The sequence below is a fragment of the Scylla paramamosain genome, chromosome 46 (genome assembly GCF_035594125.1).
Source record: "Scylla paramamosain isolate STU-SP2022 chromosome 46, ASM3559412v1, whole genome shotgun sequence".
Classification (NCBI taxonomy): Eukaryota; Metazoa; Arthropoda; class Malacostraca; order Decapoda; family Portunidae; genus Scylla; species Scylla paramamosain.
The window spans coordinates 412,237-435,006 of record NC_087196.1 but is presented as its reverse complement, the minus strand read 5'-3'; the positions used below and the strand labels follow the sequence as shown (position 1 = coordinate 435,006).

Here is a 22,770-nt window from a genome sequence, read left to right as displayed (position 1 = left end):
GAGGAAGAGAGTTGTCTTTAGAGGGCAGGCTGTGACTACCCCCTTGTGTTGTGAGACACAAAGGGAAACGTTCAGTGAGGTCACAGCTGGGTTTAATGATAAGTTCACAGCACCCCCTGAACAGTGCTTTAGACCTCACTGGGAGTAATTATCGTTTCGGCAGGTGTCTACTGCCTCCTCCTCCATATATATATATATATATATATATATATATATATATATATATATATATATATATATATATATATATATATATATATATATATATATATATATATATATATATATATATATGGAGGAGGAGGCAGTAGACACCTGCCGAAACGATAATTACTCCCAGTGAGGTCTAAAGCACTGTTCAGGGGGTGCTGTGAACTTATCATTAAACCCAGCTGTGACCTCACTGAACGTTTCCCTTTGTGTCTCACAACACAAGGGGGTAGTCACAGCCTGGTATGGTTATAATGGTTTATTTATTTGTTAGTTCATTTAGAATTATCTACGATGTTGGCCTGAATACTTAGAGAGAGAGAGAGAGAGAGAGAGAGAGAGAGAGAGAGAGAGAGAGAGAGAGAGAGAGAGAGAGAGAGAAAAAAAAAATAGTGATGGATTAATTCCAGTCTCAAAAAAAGAACTATAATTCATAGTTTTGAACCATTACTTAAAGATATGAAACACATAAGGATTGAGTCACTTCATAATTTAAATTTAATCGTTCATTTGACTTTGTTCTATTGAAGCTTTAGGCCCTTATTATTAACTCATCACATTATGTATTTAATTTTTTTTACATATTCGTCAATATAGTAGGAGGTGGATAGTTTTTTACTGATCCCATGGGTATATTGTTTTTAAATATTCAATGAAAGACGTTTGGAGAACGTCAAACTTTCTTTGCCACAGAGAGAATGAGAGGACGGGTAAGAGCTGTAGCTGCTTATTTTTATTTTTATTTTTATTTTTATTTTTCATGTTTTAATAAGCTTGCTGTTGTCGTAGGTCGTAGTTATGGTAGATAAGACTTAGGCCCCGAGCACACTAGCCACTCTGTGGCGCCACAAGTGGCCGCGCAAAGTGGCGGGCCAGAGCACACTAGCCACTTTTTAGAGCCACAAGTTGCGACCACATGTGACGACCACATGTGGTTATGTTTTGAATACCCGGCCACATTTGGTCGCCACACCTCACTTCTACGAAGTTTCCTGCATCACTGATTAGCAGCCACATGTGGTCGCCAGAGGTCGCTAGTGTGCTCTCAGCCAGCCACAAAACGCCGCCACAAAATGCGCTGTTTGTGGCGGGGACGAGCGACAGCTTGCCACAGTCGCGAGCCACAGACACAAGTGTGATCGACAAAGCTTGAAAACAATGGGAACCTATGGGAGAAAATATCCCCGCCACAAAACGCAGCCACTTGTGGCTCTACAAAGTCGCTAGTGTGCTCGGGGCCTTAAACTGATCGCCAGTCAGTTAGGGAGGATGAAAGAAAACTGATTATTGGCCAAAAAGAGATGTGGGAAGGAGCTGCTGCCGGTGATATAATTAATCTTTCTAAGTTTCAATGAGCTGTTGTCGTAGATTACCACAATGATAGATAAGCGCTTGATAGTTTTGATAAGTATCCCTTGACAGGAAATATTTCGGGAACACTTGCTAATGTTATGAGAGGACAGAGTTGATCCACGCGGCCGTTCTCTCGTCATAACCAGAGATGATTAGTGTTATACGACTCTTATATACTTTGATTTTCGTGTGTCAGTGCGTCATGTTGGTCATCTTGTTAAGTAGCTTGGGTAAAGCTGAGTGAGGAATGAGTCTGCAGCGTAGGATTACTGAGACTGACGTGGCTTGGTTGAAGCGAAGTGTGGTGTCCTCCGTGGTGTGCTGTGGTCAGGTGTTGTTTGATGTGTGCTTGTCGTGGTGGTGTGTGGTGTGGTGGTGTACTGAGGTATAGTGGGGCCGAGATCTGGTGTAAGTGTGGTGTGGTGTGACTAAGGTGTTGTGGGTTTATGTGTAGTGTGGCGTGTGGTGTGGTGAGGCCTAGACTTGCTTCAGGTTTGGTGTGGCTGAGGTATTGTGGGGTGTGGTACGTCGTGGTGTGACAGGTTGTGTGGTGTGTGGTGTGGTGTGACTGTTGTGTGGTTCGTGGTGTGACAGGTGAATGCAGATGAACAGCTCAGTGCACTGACACACTCCCTGTAGTACATGAAATTTCACTAAACCTGTCATTATACTTCATGAGATTTATGAGTCCATCCTTTGAGTGGCATTGTGTCCACTTATGCACCATTGTATTGCATGGGTGGAGTTTGTTAGCCTGATTGATCACACAGCATGGGAGGACAGAGGTGGGAGGGTAAGGCAAGGGAGGGGAGCAGAAGGGACAAGAGGAAGCTAAGCTAGGATGTGATTAGGGCACCTTGTATATACATATTTCCTTGGTCCTGCATCTCCTCTTATTTTTGGGGGGCTGTTACTGACAATAACTACATTATTCACTTAGGTGATGGCAGGAAAAATTTGTTTTGACGTGCATGACAGGGTAGGTTTGATTTAAGTCAAATTATTTAAGTTTATTTAAATTATAGTAAAAAATAATTATTTAAATCAAAATTAAATATACTGTACTCAAAATTATTGAAATGTTACATTGGGTCAAATATCTAATGATATATATATATATATATATATATATATATATATATATATATATATATATATATATATATATATATTTTTTTTTTTTTTTTTTTTTTTTTTTTTTTTTTTTTTTTTTACTGTACTTTTATGTTTGATTGGAGTTCCACTTCTTTTTCTTTGTATTTATGTATAGTTACTTTAACCTAACAGATCTGATTAAGCTATGATTTTTATGTGAAAAACTCCTCTTGGGTAATGTATATTAAAGTACAGTTTCATTTAACACTGGCCAAGTTTGATACAAGAAAATGGCCTCATAAGACTGAAACAAATAGTTACTGGAACAACCCCTAAACCCCTAAAGGACAGGAACATTCCTCATGGACACCCCTCCAACCTGGGCTGGTTTTCACAATTCAGTGAAAATAGGTCATGTTCCATCAATTTCTCAACTCTGCTTTGACCAACTACTTAACATGTAATAGCATCACACTTATCAATTCTTCCTCTTCAATCTTCTGCCACCGTGAACTTTGGAAAATTTGAAATTTGAAATTATAGGTCAACTATAGAAGCCACCTGCCTCTACATTGCATCAACTATAGACACCATCCACCCTATAAGGGTTAAACCAGTAAAGTGCCTGGAAGGCGATTGACGAGCGAAGCTGTCAGTAATGAAACAGTGGAAGCACCCTGCAGATTGTGCACTTGACTAATATTCAGATCACTCTAGCAAAAAACATTGCAAGAGTCGAATGGTTGTGCTATGTACTGTTGGATAGGAAATTTCATTTTGTGTTTATTGGTGTCCACTTTTGTTGAGACAAACAAAAGTTGATGAAAACCTGCAAAAACTGAAGTTTGGTTTACAAAATCCCAATTTTGACACACTTCTACTTTTTACAAGTTACCCTTTGACTTCAGCCAATAGAAGAGATGAAAGCTATATCATATAAAATTGATAGAGTTGTGTTGTCATATGGTGCAAATTTTGTTACAATCGGCTATGTTGTTGAAGAGATATTAGTGTTTGAAGAGTGTTATAGTTGAGCTGGGCTGGATCAGGCAGCTCAAAATGAAACAACAATCTCCTTAGAAAACTTTGCTTTGCTTTATATAAAAAATCTGATGTAAATCAAGTAAATAGATTTTTTATTTTATTTGTTTTAAATCATGATTTTATTCAACTCTTGTACAAATATGTTTTGTTACTTTTGTTATGTTAGTTTTAATTGCAATGTTGCTTTCAAGGGACAAGAATGTACAGCAAGAACTTGCAGAACTCGGACAGAAGTGAATTACTGGATCTGAACACCTGATTAGGTAAAGAAGCACAGCTGCACAAGCAAAGAAGAAACACTACTACCATGAATGCCCAAGACTTGTATGACAATGTGCTGCAGGGAAGGGAGTGTAAGTCATTTCAGTTCAGTGATGATAACTTCTCACCCAAGTCTAACCTGGCTGTGTCCCCACACTACACCACCCTCTCTGGCATTCCATGCCGATGACTCTCACTCTCCTCCAGTACTTGTGACACGCCTCGGTCCAGCCTCTTTGACTCAACTGAATTTTCAATCAGCTTATCGCCAGACAACCATGGTTCCAACTGTGGGCACATTTATCCCATAGAACGATCACATTCAGAAATGGGTGCCAGTACTGTGGAGACCAAACTCAGGAAACTGGATCCACTCAGGTCATCCTCTGACCCAGAGATGAATTGTTGCCACTCGGAAACTCATGTCTCTATAATGAAGGCTTTAAACAAAAGTTATAAACGTGAAGAGAATCTCACTGGTGACTTCTCCAAGGCTCTGTTGCTTCCTATCCTTGAGATTGGGAAACACCCAGACCTTCAGTCTATAAATGTTCATACTCTAGCTGATGTTATTGAGGGCAAGTACAATGATAAACTTGCCTCCTACAGAATTATTGACTGTAGGTACCCGTATGAATATGACGGAGGGCACATAAAGGGGGCAGAATTGCGGCACTTGCCAGAGTTAGTGACTCAGAACCCAAGAGCTAAGAAAGGTGTTTCACTTATGCCACTATAAGGCCTTCCTTGAGCTTATTTCATTATTTTCCCTATATCATTCTCTCCATCTTATGTTCTACAGTCCCTCCTTTCTAATGCATGAGACTTGCATTGCTCAAACTAAACTTTTTATTGGGCTTATTAGAAATTAGGTCATTTATTGTTTAATTGTGTTATTTTACTGAGGATGTTTAATATTTTCATGTCATTCATCCATTAACAAACCTTTTTATTGGCTTTATTAGAGATCAGGTAATTTATTTTATTTAATTGTGTTATTTGACTGAGGTTGTTTAATATTTTCATGTCCTTCATTCCTTCCTGTCAAATTCATTAACCTTGCAATGTTCAGACAACACTTGTATAGTGTGAATACTTTGGTATTTTTTGTTTTGTTTTACTGAGATTGTTTAATATTTTTATATCATCCACAAATTCACAAAACTTGCAATACTTAAACAAAACCTCTAATCTCTGGATTGGAGATTGGAGATTGGAGGCATTCTGTTCTGTCTTACTGTGTTCTGTTTTACTTATATAATCTGTGGATTGGAGATCAGGCATTCTGTTCTGTCTTACTCTGTTGTTTTATTTATTTAATCTATGGATTAGAGATCAGGCATTCTATTCTGTCTTACTGTGTTCTGTTTTACTTATTTTCATATGTCCTGTCAAATTTGTGAGACTCACAATACTCAAACAAAATTTGCAATGTATGGATTGCAGATTAGGTATTTTATTCTGTTTCATTGTGTTCTGTTTCACTAAGATTATTTAATATTTTCAGCCCAAGAGTGACACCACCATTGATGAGACACCCGAGGACAACCTCTGGCTACAACTGGGCTTTACTGTGGACTCTGAGACAGGTAAGCTTTGGGGATCATTAGCTTTAGTCATCAATACTTAATTAGCATTGGTGAAAACTAGTGTGCATTCTTTCATTTATTTTTAAGAGGTTGCCATTTCTGTGATAGTGGTGCCTTAAGCTGACTAATGTTCTTTTATGTAGAGAGACAAGAATATGATGTACTATCTAACAATTTAATATTGTCTTAGCTAAGTAAATGCTCACAATTGGCCAGTTATAAAGACCTGGCCATTTCTGCAACAGTAGCATCTCATGTTGACTGAAGTTTTACCATCTTAGAGAGAGAAAAAAAAAGGATGCATTCATTGTGTAGCTATTCATATATTAGCTGACACTGTGCCTCCATGATAAAGTGGGTCGTGTACTTGACTACGAATCTGTGGGCCCTGATTTGAATCTGGGCTGGGGCAGTTGATGCATAGTTCACCCATTTGTCATCCTTTGGATTGGTTGGTAAAGACTACCTGGGGAAGCATGGGGAAGGTAAACTATGGAAAATTGAATATCCCTTACCTCTGTGCCCTTGGGTAAGGGATATAATCCATCTCAGTTTCAGTGGTGTACACGGAGATGAGGTCATGTGCAGCTATAACTTGTGCTCCCAATTTTACCTTGACCTCAAATGTATGCTCATGAATGCCTGTTTATGTCTGTGATGCACAGTTGCAGGGTCTTTTAATCAGAATGAGTATGGTATGGTCTCGTGGAATGTCAGTTCACCTATTAATGCTTAGATTTCTTCATAAATACCTCTTCTAGTGTCTCAGGCACATTGACAATCTGCTGAAGATATTGGTAATGCTCCATACTCTTGGATATCTTGGTGTTGAAGGTTTGGATCAAGGCATAAGCTAGCTAACTCTCTCTCTCTCTCTCTCTCTCTCTCTCTCTCTCTCTCTCTCTCTCTCTCTCTCTCTCTCTCTCTCTCTCTCTCTCTCTCTCTCTCTCTCTCTCTCTCTCTCTCTCTCTCTCTCTCTCTCTCTCTCTCTCTCTCTCTCTCTCTCTCTCTCTCTCTCTCTCTCTTGCTTTCATTAATGATTCATGATTCAGAGTCCTGCAGAAAGAGTGAAGTCTGTGCTGCTTGGCAGATGCAGATGACAAGGTTGATCTTAACTTAGTATTTTGGAAAGGGAGGATTGGCTTGGTTTGATGCTGAAATTGGCTGCTCCTGGCTTGTTCCTTACTCCTGATAGAATGAGCCAATTTCAAGTCTGGTACTCCTTCCATCACTACATTAAAATCTACTTCCTCATTCTCTTCTTTGCTTTCTCATGGTGAACTGCTGGAGACATTTGATTCTTCTTTGTTGTAAGGAGAGCTGTAGCCTCTGTATGGGAGACATTAAAGAAAGTATCCACTTTCAGTGGCTTCATATCCATAGTCTGAGTGTAACATTCTGGAGTGATATGTGGTGAAAAGATCCTTCTCTTGATCTGATCCTTAATGCAGCATCTGTTTGTGCATTCATGACAGTTCTCCATTCATCACTAATAAACATGACCTCTTCTTTGTTTCACAGATATCCCTCTTACATATGATGCTCTTCACACCATCTGTCCATTTCATTTCTGGTTCTCTTCTCAGCCTTACACCTCACACATCCTCACCACTTAGCCCTGTTCTTCCTCTCAGCATGCCCAAACCATTAGTGATAGGAGGTATAAAGCCCCTCAGATTGTTTGGGACTGGAATTGCTTATGGTCCTGATGTCCAAGGCACTGCACTTTATACCTCATGGTAGAAATATTTGTCCCACCTTCAGATATATTTTTCAAGTGTTTTTCTGATGCTCCAAAGGGAAGGCATGTTATTGTCATTACACTTTCTGCTCTACTCAGTCAGCCTATTCTCTTTCCACATCAGTTATCCTTCACATTTCATTGTTCACAACTGACTCATTATTCAATCCTTATGTGTTACTCCAGACATACTCTTCAGATATCTCATCTCAATGACATTCATTTTCCCTCTCTCCTTGGTTTCCGAGTTTCATGTTTCAGTTTCATTAAATATAGTCACCACTAATACCCCATCCTAAAAGTTTTCTTTGCATTTATTGGAGGTAAAATACATCCATATATATACAGTTTTCAGTCTTCCCCACACCTTTCTTGCATCATTCATTCTAATTTTCATTCATGCACATATTCTTCCATCCACAGCAACTTACAAACCTAAGCTGCTTAAAACAGGCTACTTCATACGGTCTTAATCACCTATATCTTCCCACCTGGTTGGCATCCTCCTTGAAGAGGGTAGCCAGGTCAAGACACATACAACATGCCTTGTCTTATTGTAGAAACAAAAATACTGAACAGAAATTCCCTCTCCTTTCACTGCACCCCTCTCAGTTACCTTTTCTAAAAGAAGCAGTATTTTTTTCAAGGTAGCTGTAAAGTGTACAGTGAGGCTGTATCTTCCTGCCACAGAAGGGAATCTTGACTATAACCAACAGAAATGAGCAGATGACATGATTGGGTTTTGCACAACAATGCACAATGAGTTTGCTGCTTTATGTGTCTTCCTACCACAGAAGGAAATCTTGACTATAACTAATGGAAATGAGCAGATGACATGATTGGGTTTAGCACAGCAGTGCACAATTAGGTTGCTGCTTCATTATGATGGCACACTTTGCCTTATGATTACTAGTTATCTCCATATATATTATATGAATGTGAAATAGCCAGAACTTCAGCCAGCTTGAAGTACAGTTCCCTCTACTTCCATGTTCATCACTTAGCATTGCCTGTGTGTGAATTGTCTGCTGTGAACCACTGCACCTGATTCGACTTACATCTAAGACACGTTCCACTCGTTATGAGTAAGAGGGAGGGTGATGGAGGGATTGATGAGATTTGTCTGAGGTATGAGTGAAAGCAGGTGGTTCACAACATTGGCAGTGCTAAGTGATGAACATGGAAGTGGAGGGGACTGTACTGATTTGAAAATTATATGAAATTTCATGCACAGTGTTATCTCATAAGGAAACAGTATTGTACTTCACTCTAGCAGCATTGCATTTGCCTCATATGCCCCACCACTAAGTCATCCTTGGTAACCTGCCAGGAGGAGGCAGTAGACACCTGCCGAAACGATAATTACTTCCAGTGAGGTCTAAAGCACTGTTCAGGGGGTGCTGTGAACTTATCATTAAACCCAGCTGTGACCTCACTGAACGTTTCCCTTTGTGTCTCACAACACAAGGGGGCAGTCACAGCCTGCCCTCTAAAGACAACTCTCTTCCTCCACACAAAACTACAAGCACCTAATAACACACACACCCTTCACTCAAAAATTTTAAAATCATGGCAACTCCTACACCAGCCTCGGAGTCCCCATCTGGGGAGGGGTCCATAAATGTCCCCAGGTCGGACTGCCTTTCTGTCGACGACCCCAAGTGTCTTGACACCCCCTTCAACTTTTTCTTCATTAACTTCTGCAACATTCGCGGTCTAAGATCTAATTTTCAATCTGTATAACACCACCTCTCCTCTTCTAAACCTCATCTTCTTTTCCTCACTGAAACTCAGGTGTCTGAGGCAACTGACAGTAGCCCCTTTTCTGTTCCCTCCTACTTTCTCTATCCTCATTTTCGATCCAAAGCTGGATGCTGCGTTTATGTGCGCAATGACTTAACCTGCTCTCGTGCCCACGCTCTTGAATCTTCCAAGTTTTCCACCATCTGGCTACGACTACAGAACCACTCTCATACTAAATTTATCTGTGCTGTATACCTCTCTCCTAACTCCTCTGACTATAAGAAATTCTTTGACTACTTAACTTCCAAAGTGGAGCACATTCTGACCCTCTTCCCTTTTGCAGAGATCTCCATTCTTGGAGACTTCAATGTTCACCACCAGCTTTGGCTTTCCTCTCCCTTCACTGACCATCCTGGTGAACTAGCCTACAACTTTGCTATCCTTCATGACCTAGAGCAATTGGTGCAACACCCTACTCGTATTCCTGACCGTCTTGGAGATACGTCCAACATTCTTGACCTTTTCCTGACCTCTAATCCTTCTGCTTATGCTGTCACCCTTTCTTCTCCGTTGGGCTCCTCCGATCACAATCTCATATCTTTATCTTGTCCTATCACTCCAATCCCTCCTCAGGATCCCCCTAAGCGAAGGTGCCTCTGGCGTTTTGCCTCTGCTAGTTGGGGGGACCTGAGGAGGTATTTTGCTGATTTTCCTTGGAATGACTACTGCTTCCGTGTCAGAGACCCGTCTTTGTGTGCTGAGCGCATAACAGAGGTGATAGTGTCTGGCATGGAGGCGTACATTCCTCACTCTTTTTCTCGTCCTAAACCTTCTAAACCTTGGTTTAACACAGCTTGTTCTCGTGCTATACATGATAGAGAGGTGGCCCACAAAAGGTACTTAAGCCTTCCATCACCAGAATCTCATGCACTTTATATTTCTGCCCGGAACCATGCCAAGTCTGTTCTCCAACTAGCCAAAAACTCCTTCATTAACAGAAAATGTCAAAACCTTTCAAGATCTAACTCCCCTCGTGATTTCTGGCATCTAGCCAAAAATATCTCCAATAACTTTGCTTCTTCTTCTTTCCCTCCTCTACTTCAGCCAGATGGCACCACTGCTATCACATCTATTTCTAAAGCTGAACTCTTTGCTCAAACCTTTGCTAAAAACTCTACCTTGGACGATTCTGGGCTTGTTCCTCCCTCTCCTCCACCCTCTGACTACTTCATGCTACCTATTAAAATTCTTCGCAATGATGTTTTCCATGCCCTCGCTGGCCTAAACCCTCGGAAGGCTTATGGACCTGATGGGGTCCCTCCTATTGTTCTCCGAAACTGTGCCTCCATGCTTGCACCTTGCCTAGTCAAACTCTTTCAGCTCTGTCTGTCAACATCTACCTTTCCTTCTTGCTGGAAGTTTGCCTACATTCAACCTGTTCCTAAAAAGGGTGACCGCTCTAATCCCTCAAACTACCATCCTATTGCTTTAATTTCCTGCTTATCTAAAGTTTTTGAATCTATCCTCAACAGGAAGATTCTTAAACATCTATCACTTCACAACCTTCTATCTGATTGCCAGTATGGGTTCCGTCAAGGCCGCTCTACTGGTGATCTTCTAGCTTTCCTTACTGAGTCTTGGTCATCCTCTTTTAGAGATTTTGGTGAAACTTTTGCTGTTGCCTTGGACATATCAAAAGCCTTTGATAGAGTCTGGCACAAAGCTTTGATTTCCAAACTACCCTCTTACGGTTTCTATCCTTCTCTCTGTAACTTCATCTCAAGTTTTCTTTTTGACCGTTCTATTGCTGCTGTGGTAGATGGTCACTGTTCTTCTCCTAAATCTATTAACAGTGGTGTTCCTCAGGGTTCTGTCCTGTCACTCACTCTCTTCTTATTATTCATTAATGATCTTCTAAACCAAACTTCTTGTCCTATCCACTCCTACGCTGATGATACCACCCTGCACTTTTCCAAGTCTTTTCATAGACGTCCAACCTTTCAGGAGGTAAACATATCACGCAGGGAAGCCACAGAACGCCTGACTTCTGATCTTTCTAAAATTTCTGATTGGGGCAGAGCAAACTTGGTATTGTTCAATGCCTCAAAAACTCAATTCTTCCATCTATCAACTCGACACAACCTTCCAGACAACTATCCCCTCTTCTTCAATGACACTCAACTGTCCCCCTCTTCTACACTGAACATCCTCGGTCTGTCCTTTACTTATAATCTGAACTGGAAACTTCACATCTCATCTCTAGCTAAAACAGCTTCTATGAAGTTAGGTGTTCTGAGACGTCTCCGCCAGTTTTTCTCACCCCCTCAGCTGCTAACTCTGTACAAGGGCCTTATCCATCCATGTATGGAATATGCTTCACATGTCTGGGGGGGTTCCACTCATACTGCTCTTCTAGACAGGGTGGAATCAAAAGCTTTTCGTCTCATCAACCCCTCTCCTCTAACTGACTGTCTTCAGCCTCTCTCTTACCGCCGCAATGTTGCATATCTAGCTGTCTTCTACCGCTATTTTCATGCTTACTGCTCTTTTGATCTTGCTAACTGCATGCCTCCCCTCCTTCCGCGGTCTCGCTGCACAAGACTTTCTTCTTTCTCTCACCCCTATTCTGTCCACCTCTCTAACGCAAGAGTTAACCAGTATTCTCAGTCATTCATCCCTTTCTCTGGTAAACTCTGGAACTCCCTGCCTGCTTCTGTATTTCCACCTTCCTACGACTTGAATTCCTTCAAGAGGGAGGTTTCAAGACACTTATCCACCAATTTTTGACCACTGCTTTGACCCTTTTATGGGACTGGCATTTCAGTGGGCATTTTTTTATTAGATTTTTGTTGCCCTTGGCCAGTATCCTTCCTACATAAAAAAAAAAAAAAATGTTAGTAAAAGAAGAAAAAAAGTGCATATAAAACCGCTCTTTGTGATTGGGCGTAATTACAGAGGACATTATGTTTGAGGACATTACGTTGAGGAAAGGATGATGGTAAGACTGTGGAAAGAGAGTGTGTCTGGCCACTATTATCTTTCCATTTCTGACAGACACAGGGTACATAGGTTAAGCTCTCAGTGTAGCCTACTCTGGGATGCGAAAGACAATGGATGTGTTGAGGAAAGGATGATGATAAGGCTGTGTGTGGAAGGTTGGGCTGAGGGGGCAATGTGGGTGTGTGGCAGCGCGTCATTAGGACCCTGCCTTGCTCCTCCCACCTGTCACTTTGTCCTTACATTAGCCATTATTTGGAGCCATTTCAGTCATGTTGGGAAGAGGTGGGACAATGGCAGAAGCAAAAGGTGGTGGTAATATTTTTCTCTACTATTTGCTCTGTCTTCACTTGGGCTTGACAAGAAAGGAATTTCTTCTTAAAGTTTTCAATTATGTGCATTTCCTATGCATTCTTGTCTTGCATTCTTAAATTTGTGCCTTGTATTTCTGTACTTATTTGTATTTTTCATCATGGCCTTTAACTTGTGTGTAATGAATAAGTAAAATCTTCACTAAAAAGGCTGAAGGACAGAGAGCTTCATCATAGATTATAAAAATGTTGTGCACATGAATTATTAGTTTTCCCCCAAAAGGTAGCATGCTGAAGGATAGAAAGCTTCATCATATATTATAAGAATGTTGTGCACAGTATTTGATCATGAGAGAAGGTTGTAGGGGAAGGAAGGTAGTCACCAGGGAGACAAAGACTGTGGTTGTAGTAGGTGGTCAGAATTTTGTGGCCTATGATTAATGGATTTTGGATTTTATACCCATAGCCACAGAGGCTCACGGGTAGTAGGGAGCCACCTTAAGGAATGTGACCATCTTTTCGTTGGTGGGGGAGGGAATGGTAAAGTTCACTCAGCAATTCCCACACAAGTCATGATGGGAGCTTATTGCTACTACACCATATTGCTTACTTAACTCTAGAAATATAAGATAATGAGTAATATTGTTGTTAAAAGAGATAGTTAAATAAATTAGTGGATGAAAGGTGGGTATTTTTTTCATCTTGAAGTGGCATCTTGAAAGGCAAGGAGAATACATTTAGTTGAAGTTTTATACTGCAGTAAGTAGGATTGTACAGGAAGGTGTGATGTCTTCTTGGTATGATATATGTTCCCTGATAACTGCTAAGAATTCATATTTTTTTTTATTTAGTTGCAGTAATATGCAAAGTTTGAGTCACTTTTGTGTCTGTATTTATAGTTATTCTTTTTTCATGTCCCCATTATTATCTCCTCTTCTACTCTACTCCTCCAGATATATTAACATTTCTTTGTGAGAAGCTGTATTTGTTATATCATTCAAGCATCTCGCCATCCTCGGCTTTTCTTGGATTCTCTCAAATATGAAGCCTTCGTTCTTGCAATAATGTGTGTGTGTGTGTGTGTGTGTGTGTGTGTGTGTGTGTGTGTGTGTGTGTGTGTGTGTGTGTGTGTGTGTATATTTACCTAGTTGTATAATACAGGGTCCGAGCCAAAGCTCAATTAGTCCTGTCTCCATACCCGAATTTGTCCAATTTTTCTTTAAACATGTGCACACTCTTTGCCGCAACTACCTCTTCTTTTAAGTTATTCCATATTTCAACCGTTCGATGCGGAAAGCTGTATTTCTTAATATCTCCCAAACAATGACTCTTCTTTAATTTCTTCATATGTCCCCTTGTACGTCTATCTCCTTCCTCCACTTTTACAACTAGGTCATCTCTGTCTATCTTCTCCATGCCATTTACTAATTTGAACATTGTTATCAGGTCTCCTCTTTCCCTTCTTTCTTGCAGTGTTGGTAATCCAATTTCTTCCAGTCTTTCCTCGTAACTTAGGTCTTCCAATTCAGGTATCATTTTCGTAGCTGTTCTTTGTATTCTTTCCAATTTCCTTATATCTTTCTTCTTGTGTGGAGACCATACCACTGCTGCGTATTCCAGTTTGGGGCGTATCATGTGTGTTATGATTTTCTTCATCATTTCTTTGTCTAGGTAATTAAATGCCACCCTGATATTTGCTAGCAAATTATATGTAGAGCCAAATATTCCATTGATGTGTTTTTCTGGTGATAGCATGTCTTGAATTATTACTCCCAAGTCTTTTTCTTCTTTGCTCTTTCGTATTGTGATTCCTCCCATCTTATACTCCCATGAAGGTCTTCTTTTACTTCTTCCCATCTCCATTACATGGCACTTTTTTATATTGAATTCTAATTTCCATCGTTTACTCCATTCATAAATTCTATCAATATCCCTCTGTAGTTCCTCACAATCCTCTTGGTTCTTTATTACTTTCATCAATTTTGCATCATCTGCAAACATGTTAATGTAGCTATTTAAACCCACAGTCATATCATTTATATAGACCTGAAACATTATAGGTGCCAACACAGACCCTTGTGGTACTCCGCTTGTTACTTCGTACCAACTTGATTTATTATCTCTGATTACTGTGCTCATTTCCCTACCTTGGAGATAATCCTTCATCCACTTAAGTATTTTTCCTTTTAGCCCTCCTCGATGTTCCAGTTTCCATACGAGACTTTTATGTGGAACTGTATCAGAAGCTTTTTTCAGATCTAAATAGACTGCATCAACCCAACCATCTCTCTCTTGTAGTTTATCTATTACTCTTGTATAAAAGCTCAGTAAGTTTGTTACGCAAGATCTCTCTTTCCTGAAACCGAATTGTTTTTCTGTTATTATATTTTCTTGTTCAAGATATTGCACCCATCTGTTTTTAATGACTATTTCACAGAGTTTACTTACAATACTCGTGAGTGAGACTGGTCTGTAATTCAGTGGTTCCATTTTATTACCTCCTTTGTATAACGGTACTATATTTGCTCTCTTCCATTCCTTTGGTACTTTGTGTGTGTGTGTGTGTGTGTGTGTGTGTGTGTGTGTGTGTGTGTGTGTGTGTGTGTGTGTGAGTGTGTGTGCGTGTGTCTTGATGAGTGGGCCAAGGGAGGGACATCAGGCTCCCAGCAGGACTCTCAGCTGCCTAGACTCAGGGACTTTTACCACCACCAGTCTTCTTGGTCCCATGCTCACTTGTGTTGTCTTGCATCTTTCTACTTTCATCCTCCTGTCTGCTTGCCTCTGTCTCTCAGTAGTCTGCCAACTCCCCCCCACCTCTCTCTCTCTCTCTCTCTCTCTCTCTCTCTCTCTCTCTCTCTCTCTCTCTCTCTCTCTCTCTCTCTCTCTCTCTCTCTCTCTCTCTCTCTCTCTCTCTCTCTCTTATTTCTCCAGCAAATTGCACCATATCAGATACTGTACTTTATAAATCTAATGGAAAATTGAAGAGTTTATGTATTGTATATATTTGTCTCTTATTTCAGACTAGTAAAGTTTTATGTGTGTGTGTGTGTGTGTGTGTGTGTGTGTGTAGGTAAGGATTGAGTGCTGTGGTGGTGTGGACACCAGATAGCTCCTTGCTGTCCTAAACATGCAGATTAGTTGCATTTTTTTTTTTTTTTTTTTTTTTTTTTTTTTTTTTCAGTACATTTTTTTCATGATTTGGCAAAGTTACTGTGTTGGAACCCTAAGACAAGAAAGAGGTGTATAACTGGCTGTCTTAAAGGTGAAACTCTCCAAGCTCTTGAGGGTTGTGTCAGCCATACAGATCACCTCTGTTGAAAGTGACCTTGTGCACACCCTCACATTTACCACAACTCCTCCCAGAACAAAGAGCTTGAATTAGCCACTAAATGAGGTGAACCCTTATAGGATGAAGTCAGCTATTTTTACAGATCATATGGCATCACTTCTGTAAAAATTCATTTTCTAATGTTAATTTATTGGTGAGTTACAGTCTTTTTTATATTTTGTTTATTTATTTATTTATTTTTTTTGGGGGGGAATATAAATGTGTCATACTCATGTTGAATATGCAATAGATGAAAGAAGTTATTTCTTAATTATACTATTTTATTGATGCAACACAATATGGTTTTGAAGAATATAATATGTCATACTCTTGTTACTGTCTTTGCATAAGCCTTAATTTTCATCTTTTTTACTTGTATGGGTCATGTGGAAATTAATATTATATATATATATATATATATATATATATATATATATATATATATATATATATATATATATATATATATATATATATATATATATATATATATATATATATATATATATATATATATATATATATATATATATATATATATATATATATATATGTTAACTAAATTGCTACTTGTCTTACTTTTTAATCTTTTTACTCATAAATTATTTAGGAACTAAGATTAGATATGTTCACTAAATTGCTACTTGTTGGTGTTTACTGTCTCATCACAAGTTGTAATTTTTCATCTTTTTGGTCATAGAAATCACAGGGGAACTAGGACTAGACATGTTAACTAAATTGCTACCTGATAACCTTTATCATGTCTTTGCAAGTCTTGATATTTCATCTTGTTACTCACATCAGTCACTTGGGAACTAAGATTAGATTATGCTCACTAAATTGCCTTGGAAGCATAAATCATTCCATCTCAGCAAACTGTTAGTGTGAAGATTAACATACATGAAGATGAGAGTTGTGGGCTTATGAGTTAGCTGTTTACTGTTGATGTTGGGAGAAATTAAACACACAAAAATTGTTATGGCCATAAGATTCATTATTATTTGTAAGAAAGAGTTAAATGAGTCAGCTCGTAATTCAGATCTGTTAGATAATCTGACTGAAGCTCTTTTTTCTGTTGAGCTTTTTTTAAAAATAGCAATGAAGCAGGTTTAAAAAAGTCTTCATTGAATCTCCTTTAGTCATTAGAGAGAAAAGGAATGGTAAATACTAAATATGCAAAGGTAAATGCTATAAGAGTTGACTGATGCTAGTAGGTAAATGATATACTGGTCGTACTCCTCAGTTTAAAATGAAGTAGCAATATATATATATATATATACATATATATATATATATATATATATATATATATATATATATATATATATATATATATATATATATATATATATATATATATATATATATATATATATATATATATATATATATATATATATATATATATATATATATATATATATATATATATATATATATACAGCAAGTGTTTCAATGAATCATGGAGTGTGCTACTTGTGTTATGCTCAATCCGTGCTCAAAACTGACAAGTCACCAATATTTTGGATACCAGCACCATCCTGAATTGTCATGCTCAGTCCTTCTTGTCATGGTTGTTTTCCCTGCATCATCCTGACTCCCAGAATGAAGTGTAGGACTGTCACACTGCCTTAATATGGCACACTTGTGTTAGGTAGCCTTTTAACACCTCCATGTATTTGTATGATGATGGGAGGCCAACGCTTCTGCAGGTATGAATGAAGGAATTAGTGAGTTCTGGGCCAGGCAAGCAACATGCTGTGAATGAGGGTGATAGGTGGGAATATTTAGGAATGTTTCATATATGGACTGCCATGTGCAGACCTGATTTTTTGCTGCTTCCCTTGTTTTCTTATGTTCTTATGTTAACATATTCATAGTTCATCGCCAAAGTATTTGCCCAAAAATATGTTAAATAACACAATAAAATAAAATGCTTTGACTGAATTATAATGCAGTGTTACTCTTCATCACTACTTTTATGTAATATTACCATTTAATAATGTATGAGTTATTGTACCAGTAAAGTAAGTAGGTGTGAGGAGATGCTGGGTGATGAGGGCAAGTGCAGGAGGATGTGTAGGGTGTGTGTTAATGGAAAGGGTTGGGGTGGAAGACACTTGTAGCCATGCAAAAAGGGTGGTGACAGGAGGCCAGCACCTGTACCGTCACTGATTGATGGAGGGAAAGAAGGAGTGGAGTGGGGTGGGAGATGAGTGTGATAAGAGATGCATTAAGGAGATGGAAGATTGTCAGGAGGTGTAATTACATGGCAGTTGGTTGGCAGTCATCTGTAGGGACAGCAAGATAATTTAGGGACAGTACTGTTTATTCTTCAGCAATTATTTTTGTATAGCAAAGATTATGTAATAGATAACCAATGTTATATCACTTTTATTGCAAATGCTTCCCATTCAAAACTGGTCCTGTATTATGTAATTGTTCAATAGAAAATATGTGAAAATAGCTTTGTATTGGAAATTATTCAAAATGATCTATAAAAAGGATCTTTAGTAATGGAAACATAGGTACATTCACTGATACTTAGTGTATGCATTTGCTGAAAGGTCACAGATTCATAATATTAAAAACTCATTAATACTGGAGCTAATGAGTGGTTGAAAGAAGACAAGAATATTCATAATAATATGCATATATAAGAGTTTAAAGATTCACAGTATTAAAAACTCATTAATGTTGGGTGTGTGGGTGAAGGTGGGAGACAAGGGGAGGGAAGCATTGGCAGGTGGGGAAGATAAGGAGCAAGGGCAGGTAGAGAGGGCAGGGTGGGGAAGCAAGGACATCCTGCTGGTTGTGACCATTACCCTCATGCTGGTCTTCCCATCTCTGAGAGCAGCTCTGACAAAGCAAAAAGTAATTTCCTTTTCAAAGACAAATCCATATTTATTTGTTTCCTAAAGGAGACTTTAGGATGATATTTACTTGAGGTTTGTGGTGCAAGCTTCAATTTTGCCATGAAAGAAATATTGTCACAAGTAGGTAAGCTGAAATTCATCTAATGGCCATTATATGTAATTTCTTTCCAACTGCTTACTATATCAGATATAAAACAGCATTATAAGAAGCCTACCAGGCCTATTCCTGTGAATGCCTATCTGGTAGATTCTATATCTGATATAAAATATTATTACTAGCCTTACTTTTAAACTTACTGTAAATACTATGAAGTGTTTGAGAAGGTTACTGAGGTTACTGCCATGGAAATTGTCAAGTATAATGTCATACTTTAATCTGTGTAAAGGGCAAGGAAAATGCAGAAAGCCCACATACATTATGTGAGGTGGCTGAGCATTGTGTACCCCTGATGGTGGCTTATATCTCTGGTAACCTTTATGACCAGAGGAAGGAGGAGGGTTGGTAGACTGTTGTGGGCTTGTAGGGGTCTCCTCAGTGTTGCTTCCTCCTGTTTTTTTGTACTCTATTTTTTTTTTAGAGATTTTGTTAAGAGTGCTTTCATATGGTTGATCTGTCCATCTGTTTATTTTAACAATTTATTTTTTCTGTCTTTCCATCTGTTTCTGTTTCTCCCTATCTGTCTTTCTGTCTGCTTCTAAATATCTGCCTACCTGTACTACTAAAAAGATAAAAAAAAAATGTTGAATGTCAATATTGCATGCTTTTTCAAAACACTGAAGAATAGCCAATATCTTAATAGATATAAAATAATTTTCCCTACATAAGGCTCTATAAGAAACAATGGCAGCTACTCTTTATTCATTCCTTGAGTTACTTTTCCCCAGTGGCCATAGAGCTACAGCACGGAGGTGGAGGTGATGCTGTAGAAGTGAGCTGAATGTGGTGTGTAACATTGGCTTAGAGGTGATCAGCCTTTGGAGAGGGGCCGTAGCTGCCTCCCATATAGGGACTAATCGAGTTCTGGGGAGGCGGGTCTGGCTGTCCTCTGTGAGACAATTGGACAGTTGGAGATTATGGTGGGAGATGCCTGGATGTGCCCTATAGATGTTTGTATGGTTGCCTCCCTCCAAGGGTCCCTTAAAGTTGTGTACACTCTGTAGGAGGTATTTCTTACCTTATCGAATTATGAAAATTTGCTTTCATTAATCTCACCTGTCAAAGTCACTGCTATGGAATGTCTGCCACTACACTGAACAATGTGGGCCGGGCTGCCACATGTATGATGATTTTTGTCCTGCCCTAAATTTAAGATCCGGACTTAGAGAAATGTTTAAGTGAAACTTTGAGCCAGAAACTGAAAGAGAATGAAAGGTGATGAAAAATATCCACTGCTTAGTAGAGTTTGAAGGAAAAAATGATACAGTAAAATCCCTCTTATCCGGCATCAATGGGACCGCTGACATGCCGGATACTTGAATAGAAGTGAAATTATGCCCACAATCACCACCCTACACTCACGCATCTTACCATAACAAAGATCAGCTGATCGCTGTGCCGCGCGTCGCCGCCTGTGCTGCCACCTCACACTCACCAGCACAGTTGTAGCATTGGGCCTGTAATTGTGACTCCTTCTGATCTTTTCAAGCTGAACCACTCGTATAACACTTTGTCCATCATTTCATTATGATGATACTGCAGTGTGTGATGATTTTCCACTGCCTTTGGGGTGTCGGTGACTTTCATGTAATCCCGCAACTTTTTCGTTTGGGATTTAATGTCATAAATAGTTGATGAGCCCACACCATATTCTGCCATTAGTTGCTGTCTGCTTTCACCTCTCTCTAATCATCGACAAATTTCTACCTTCTGCTTAAGTGTAAGCACAACACGCTTCCTCTTTTCTACAACTTTAGGTATGATGAAGGCGTCAGGTGATAAACAGTGCACATGCGGGACTGAGTCACTGAGTAAACACAGTGCAGTGGACCACAGGTGGTGCGAAGCAGTGTGCTCTGGTGGCGAGGGGACAAAGTATGCCTCACGCGGGAATTTTTATCAATTTTATGAGTACACATTGATTTTTTTATAGATTTTAAGGCTCGGGGAAAAATGTGCCGGATACTTGAAGCTGCCGGATACTTGAATGCCGGATGAGAGGGATTTTACTGTATTAGGGGTTGGCCTGGTGGCGCCCATGCTGGGAGGGGGTGCATTTCGGGCATCGCAGCGGGATATTGGCAGCAGCATTATGTGATGGGATATCCGGCTGGCGTTAGTCAACCCTTGCGAATCCAACCCTTCGTGATATTCCTTCTCCCCCCTCATTAGGTCTCCTCCTGTTCCCCCCCATGAAAGTGTAGTGGCCCCCAGGCTTGGAGGAGGGCCTTTGTTACACCATTTGGCCAAGTTTCCTGTTGGGTGCACAGCCATATTGGTAGGTTGGCTGATCAGGCACCACCTGTCTGGTGTGAGGCTCTGCCCCTCCTCCCCATGTGTAGTTGCAATGGTGGTTGTGACAGCGGTGGTAGTGGTGGTAACACAGTGGTCATATAGTGGTGCTCGCATGGCGTTTGGTGGCTCAAGAACTGTGAGATAGTGATCTGTGTAATACTCCAGCAAGTTTCTTGTTATAATCTTGTAATCAAAGGGCTTTTCACAACACAGTGAAGTGAATAGATGAGTACCCTGTTGTGGTTACATTAGCAACTTTTTGTATGTGTCATTGTATGAAGGACTGTGCCAGTAGTCAGTAACCTTGAAATGTTATTGAGGAATCTGCTGCACACACATTGTTATGACTTATGACTGAGTAAGTATTTAATGGTATAGTGATAGCATGGTTTCTTATCTTCACAAGACACACATGTGAGGTGGTGTACTCTTGGCAGCAGTGCAGCAACACACAGGACAAGAGATTTTTGGGAAAATGTTATGTCTTGTGTAGCTGTGGTGTAGCACTTTGAGAGTTGGCTTATATCAAGACTGAAGGATATTATTTTATCCCTGCAAGTACAGTAGTGTGCTACAGTATTTTGTGCAATAATTGCCAATGGCTGTTATATATCTAGACCACGGTGATCTGTAGCTCAGTGAAGGCTTATTGATTTGAGCTTTTTTTTTCCAAGTAAGAAAAATATTTAGGCTTGGTGGTGGCCATAGAGTGGAATCATTAATCATAATGGGATCATTGAAGGAGTGGGGACAGAGGGCAGGTACACCTGGGTGGCAGGAGGCTCACTAATGCTTCCTGGCCAGGCAGGAGGCCTCCCTCCACCCACCATCAAGGATCACAAATTACTAGAGGTACTGGTAACACTGAGGAACAGTTATGAGTCCTGAGAAATTACTGCTGTGATGAAAATATAGGGTGTGTACTGCTTTACATAATGTGTAGTGTGTGTGTGTGTGTGTGTGTGTGTGTGTGTGTGTGTGTGTGTGTGTGTGTGTGTGTATATAGACACATTTTGTTTATATTTTCAATGATGAAGATTGTGAGTGTTTTGGTTGAGGTTTCATGGATGACTATAATTGCTCTGAACATGAAGGGAACATTATATCCTTTATGTAGTTGTAATGGTTGCCATGTGATATATGTTTTTACAGTTTATTTATATACATAACCATGTATGCTTTCTTTTTAGTATATATACATAACATATTTAAGCATTAACTGTTGTTGAAAACCAGGCAAGCTATATTCATCATTTATTCATGAATAGTTCTTATTGTAAGATTTTTAAAGCATATTTGGATCAAATTTTATCATAAGAGCTTTAATGTTTTAGGCACCAATATGTTATTGTTTATCTGATGACCCTTACAAGTTGGTGATGAGAAAAACAAACCACAGCATCATAGGTTGTAGCTTTGCACATCAAATTTGTTACAAGAATAACAGAAAGAGTGTTGACAGTATTTGTGTAATTACTGTTCATCCTTTGCTTGCAGGTGAGCATTTACTGTCTCCTAAGAAAAACATCAGCGGAGGAGACGTGACCCTTGACTCTGCGTCTCCTCTTAACTCTCCGTCCTTCACCCTCAATGAGACAGTACCAGACTTCAATCTTGACTTCAACCTTGATGAAGCCTTGAAATTTGTTGGACTTTTTTTTTTTTTTTTTTATGTAGGAAGGATACTGGCCAAGGGCAACAAAAATCTAATAAAAAAAAATGCCCACTGAAATGCCAGTCCCTAAAAGGGTCAAAGCAGTGGTCAAAAAT

General features: G+C 39.4%; 1 protein-coding gene across 13 annotated transcripts in view; it reads left to right on the top strand.

Annotated features, from left to right (window-relative positions):
• Positions 1-877: 877 nt before the first annotated feature.
• LOC135094754 (uncharacterized) overlaps positions 878-22,770 on the top strand; it is a 57,458-nt gene continuing 35,565 nt past the window's right edge. For 5 of the 13 annotated variants that reach the window (XM_063995113.1, XM_063995112.1, XM_063995111.1 and 2 more), the window contains exons 1-2: positions 2,789-4,055; positions 5,471-5,552. In XM_063995113.1, the coding sequence (XP_063851183.1) occupies positions 4,014-4,055; positions 5,471-5,552 (124 nt within the window). In that variant the 5' untranslated portion in view covers positions 2,789-4,013. Of the gene's footprint in view, positions 921-1,038; positions 1,534-1,753; positions 1,949-2,788; positions 4,056-5,470; positions 5,553-22,770 lie in introns of those variants that run through there. The other 8 variants (XM_063995109.1, XM_063995106.1, XM_063995105.1 and 5 more) reach the window with 4 other exon arrangements.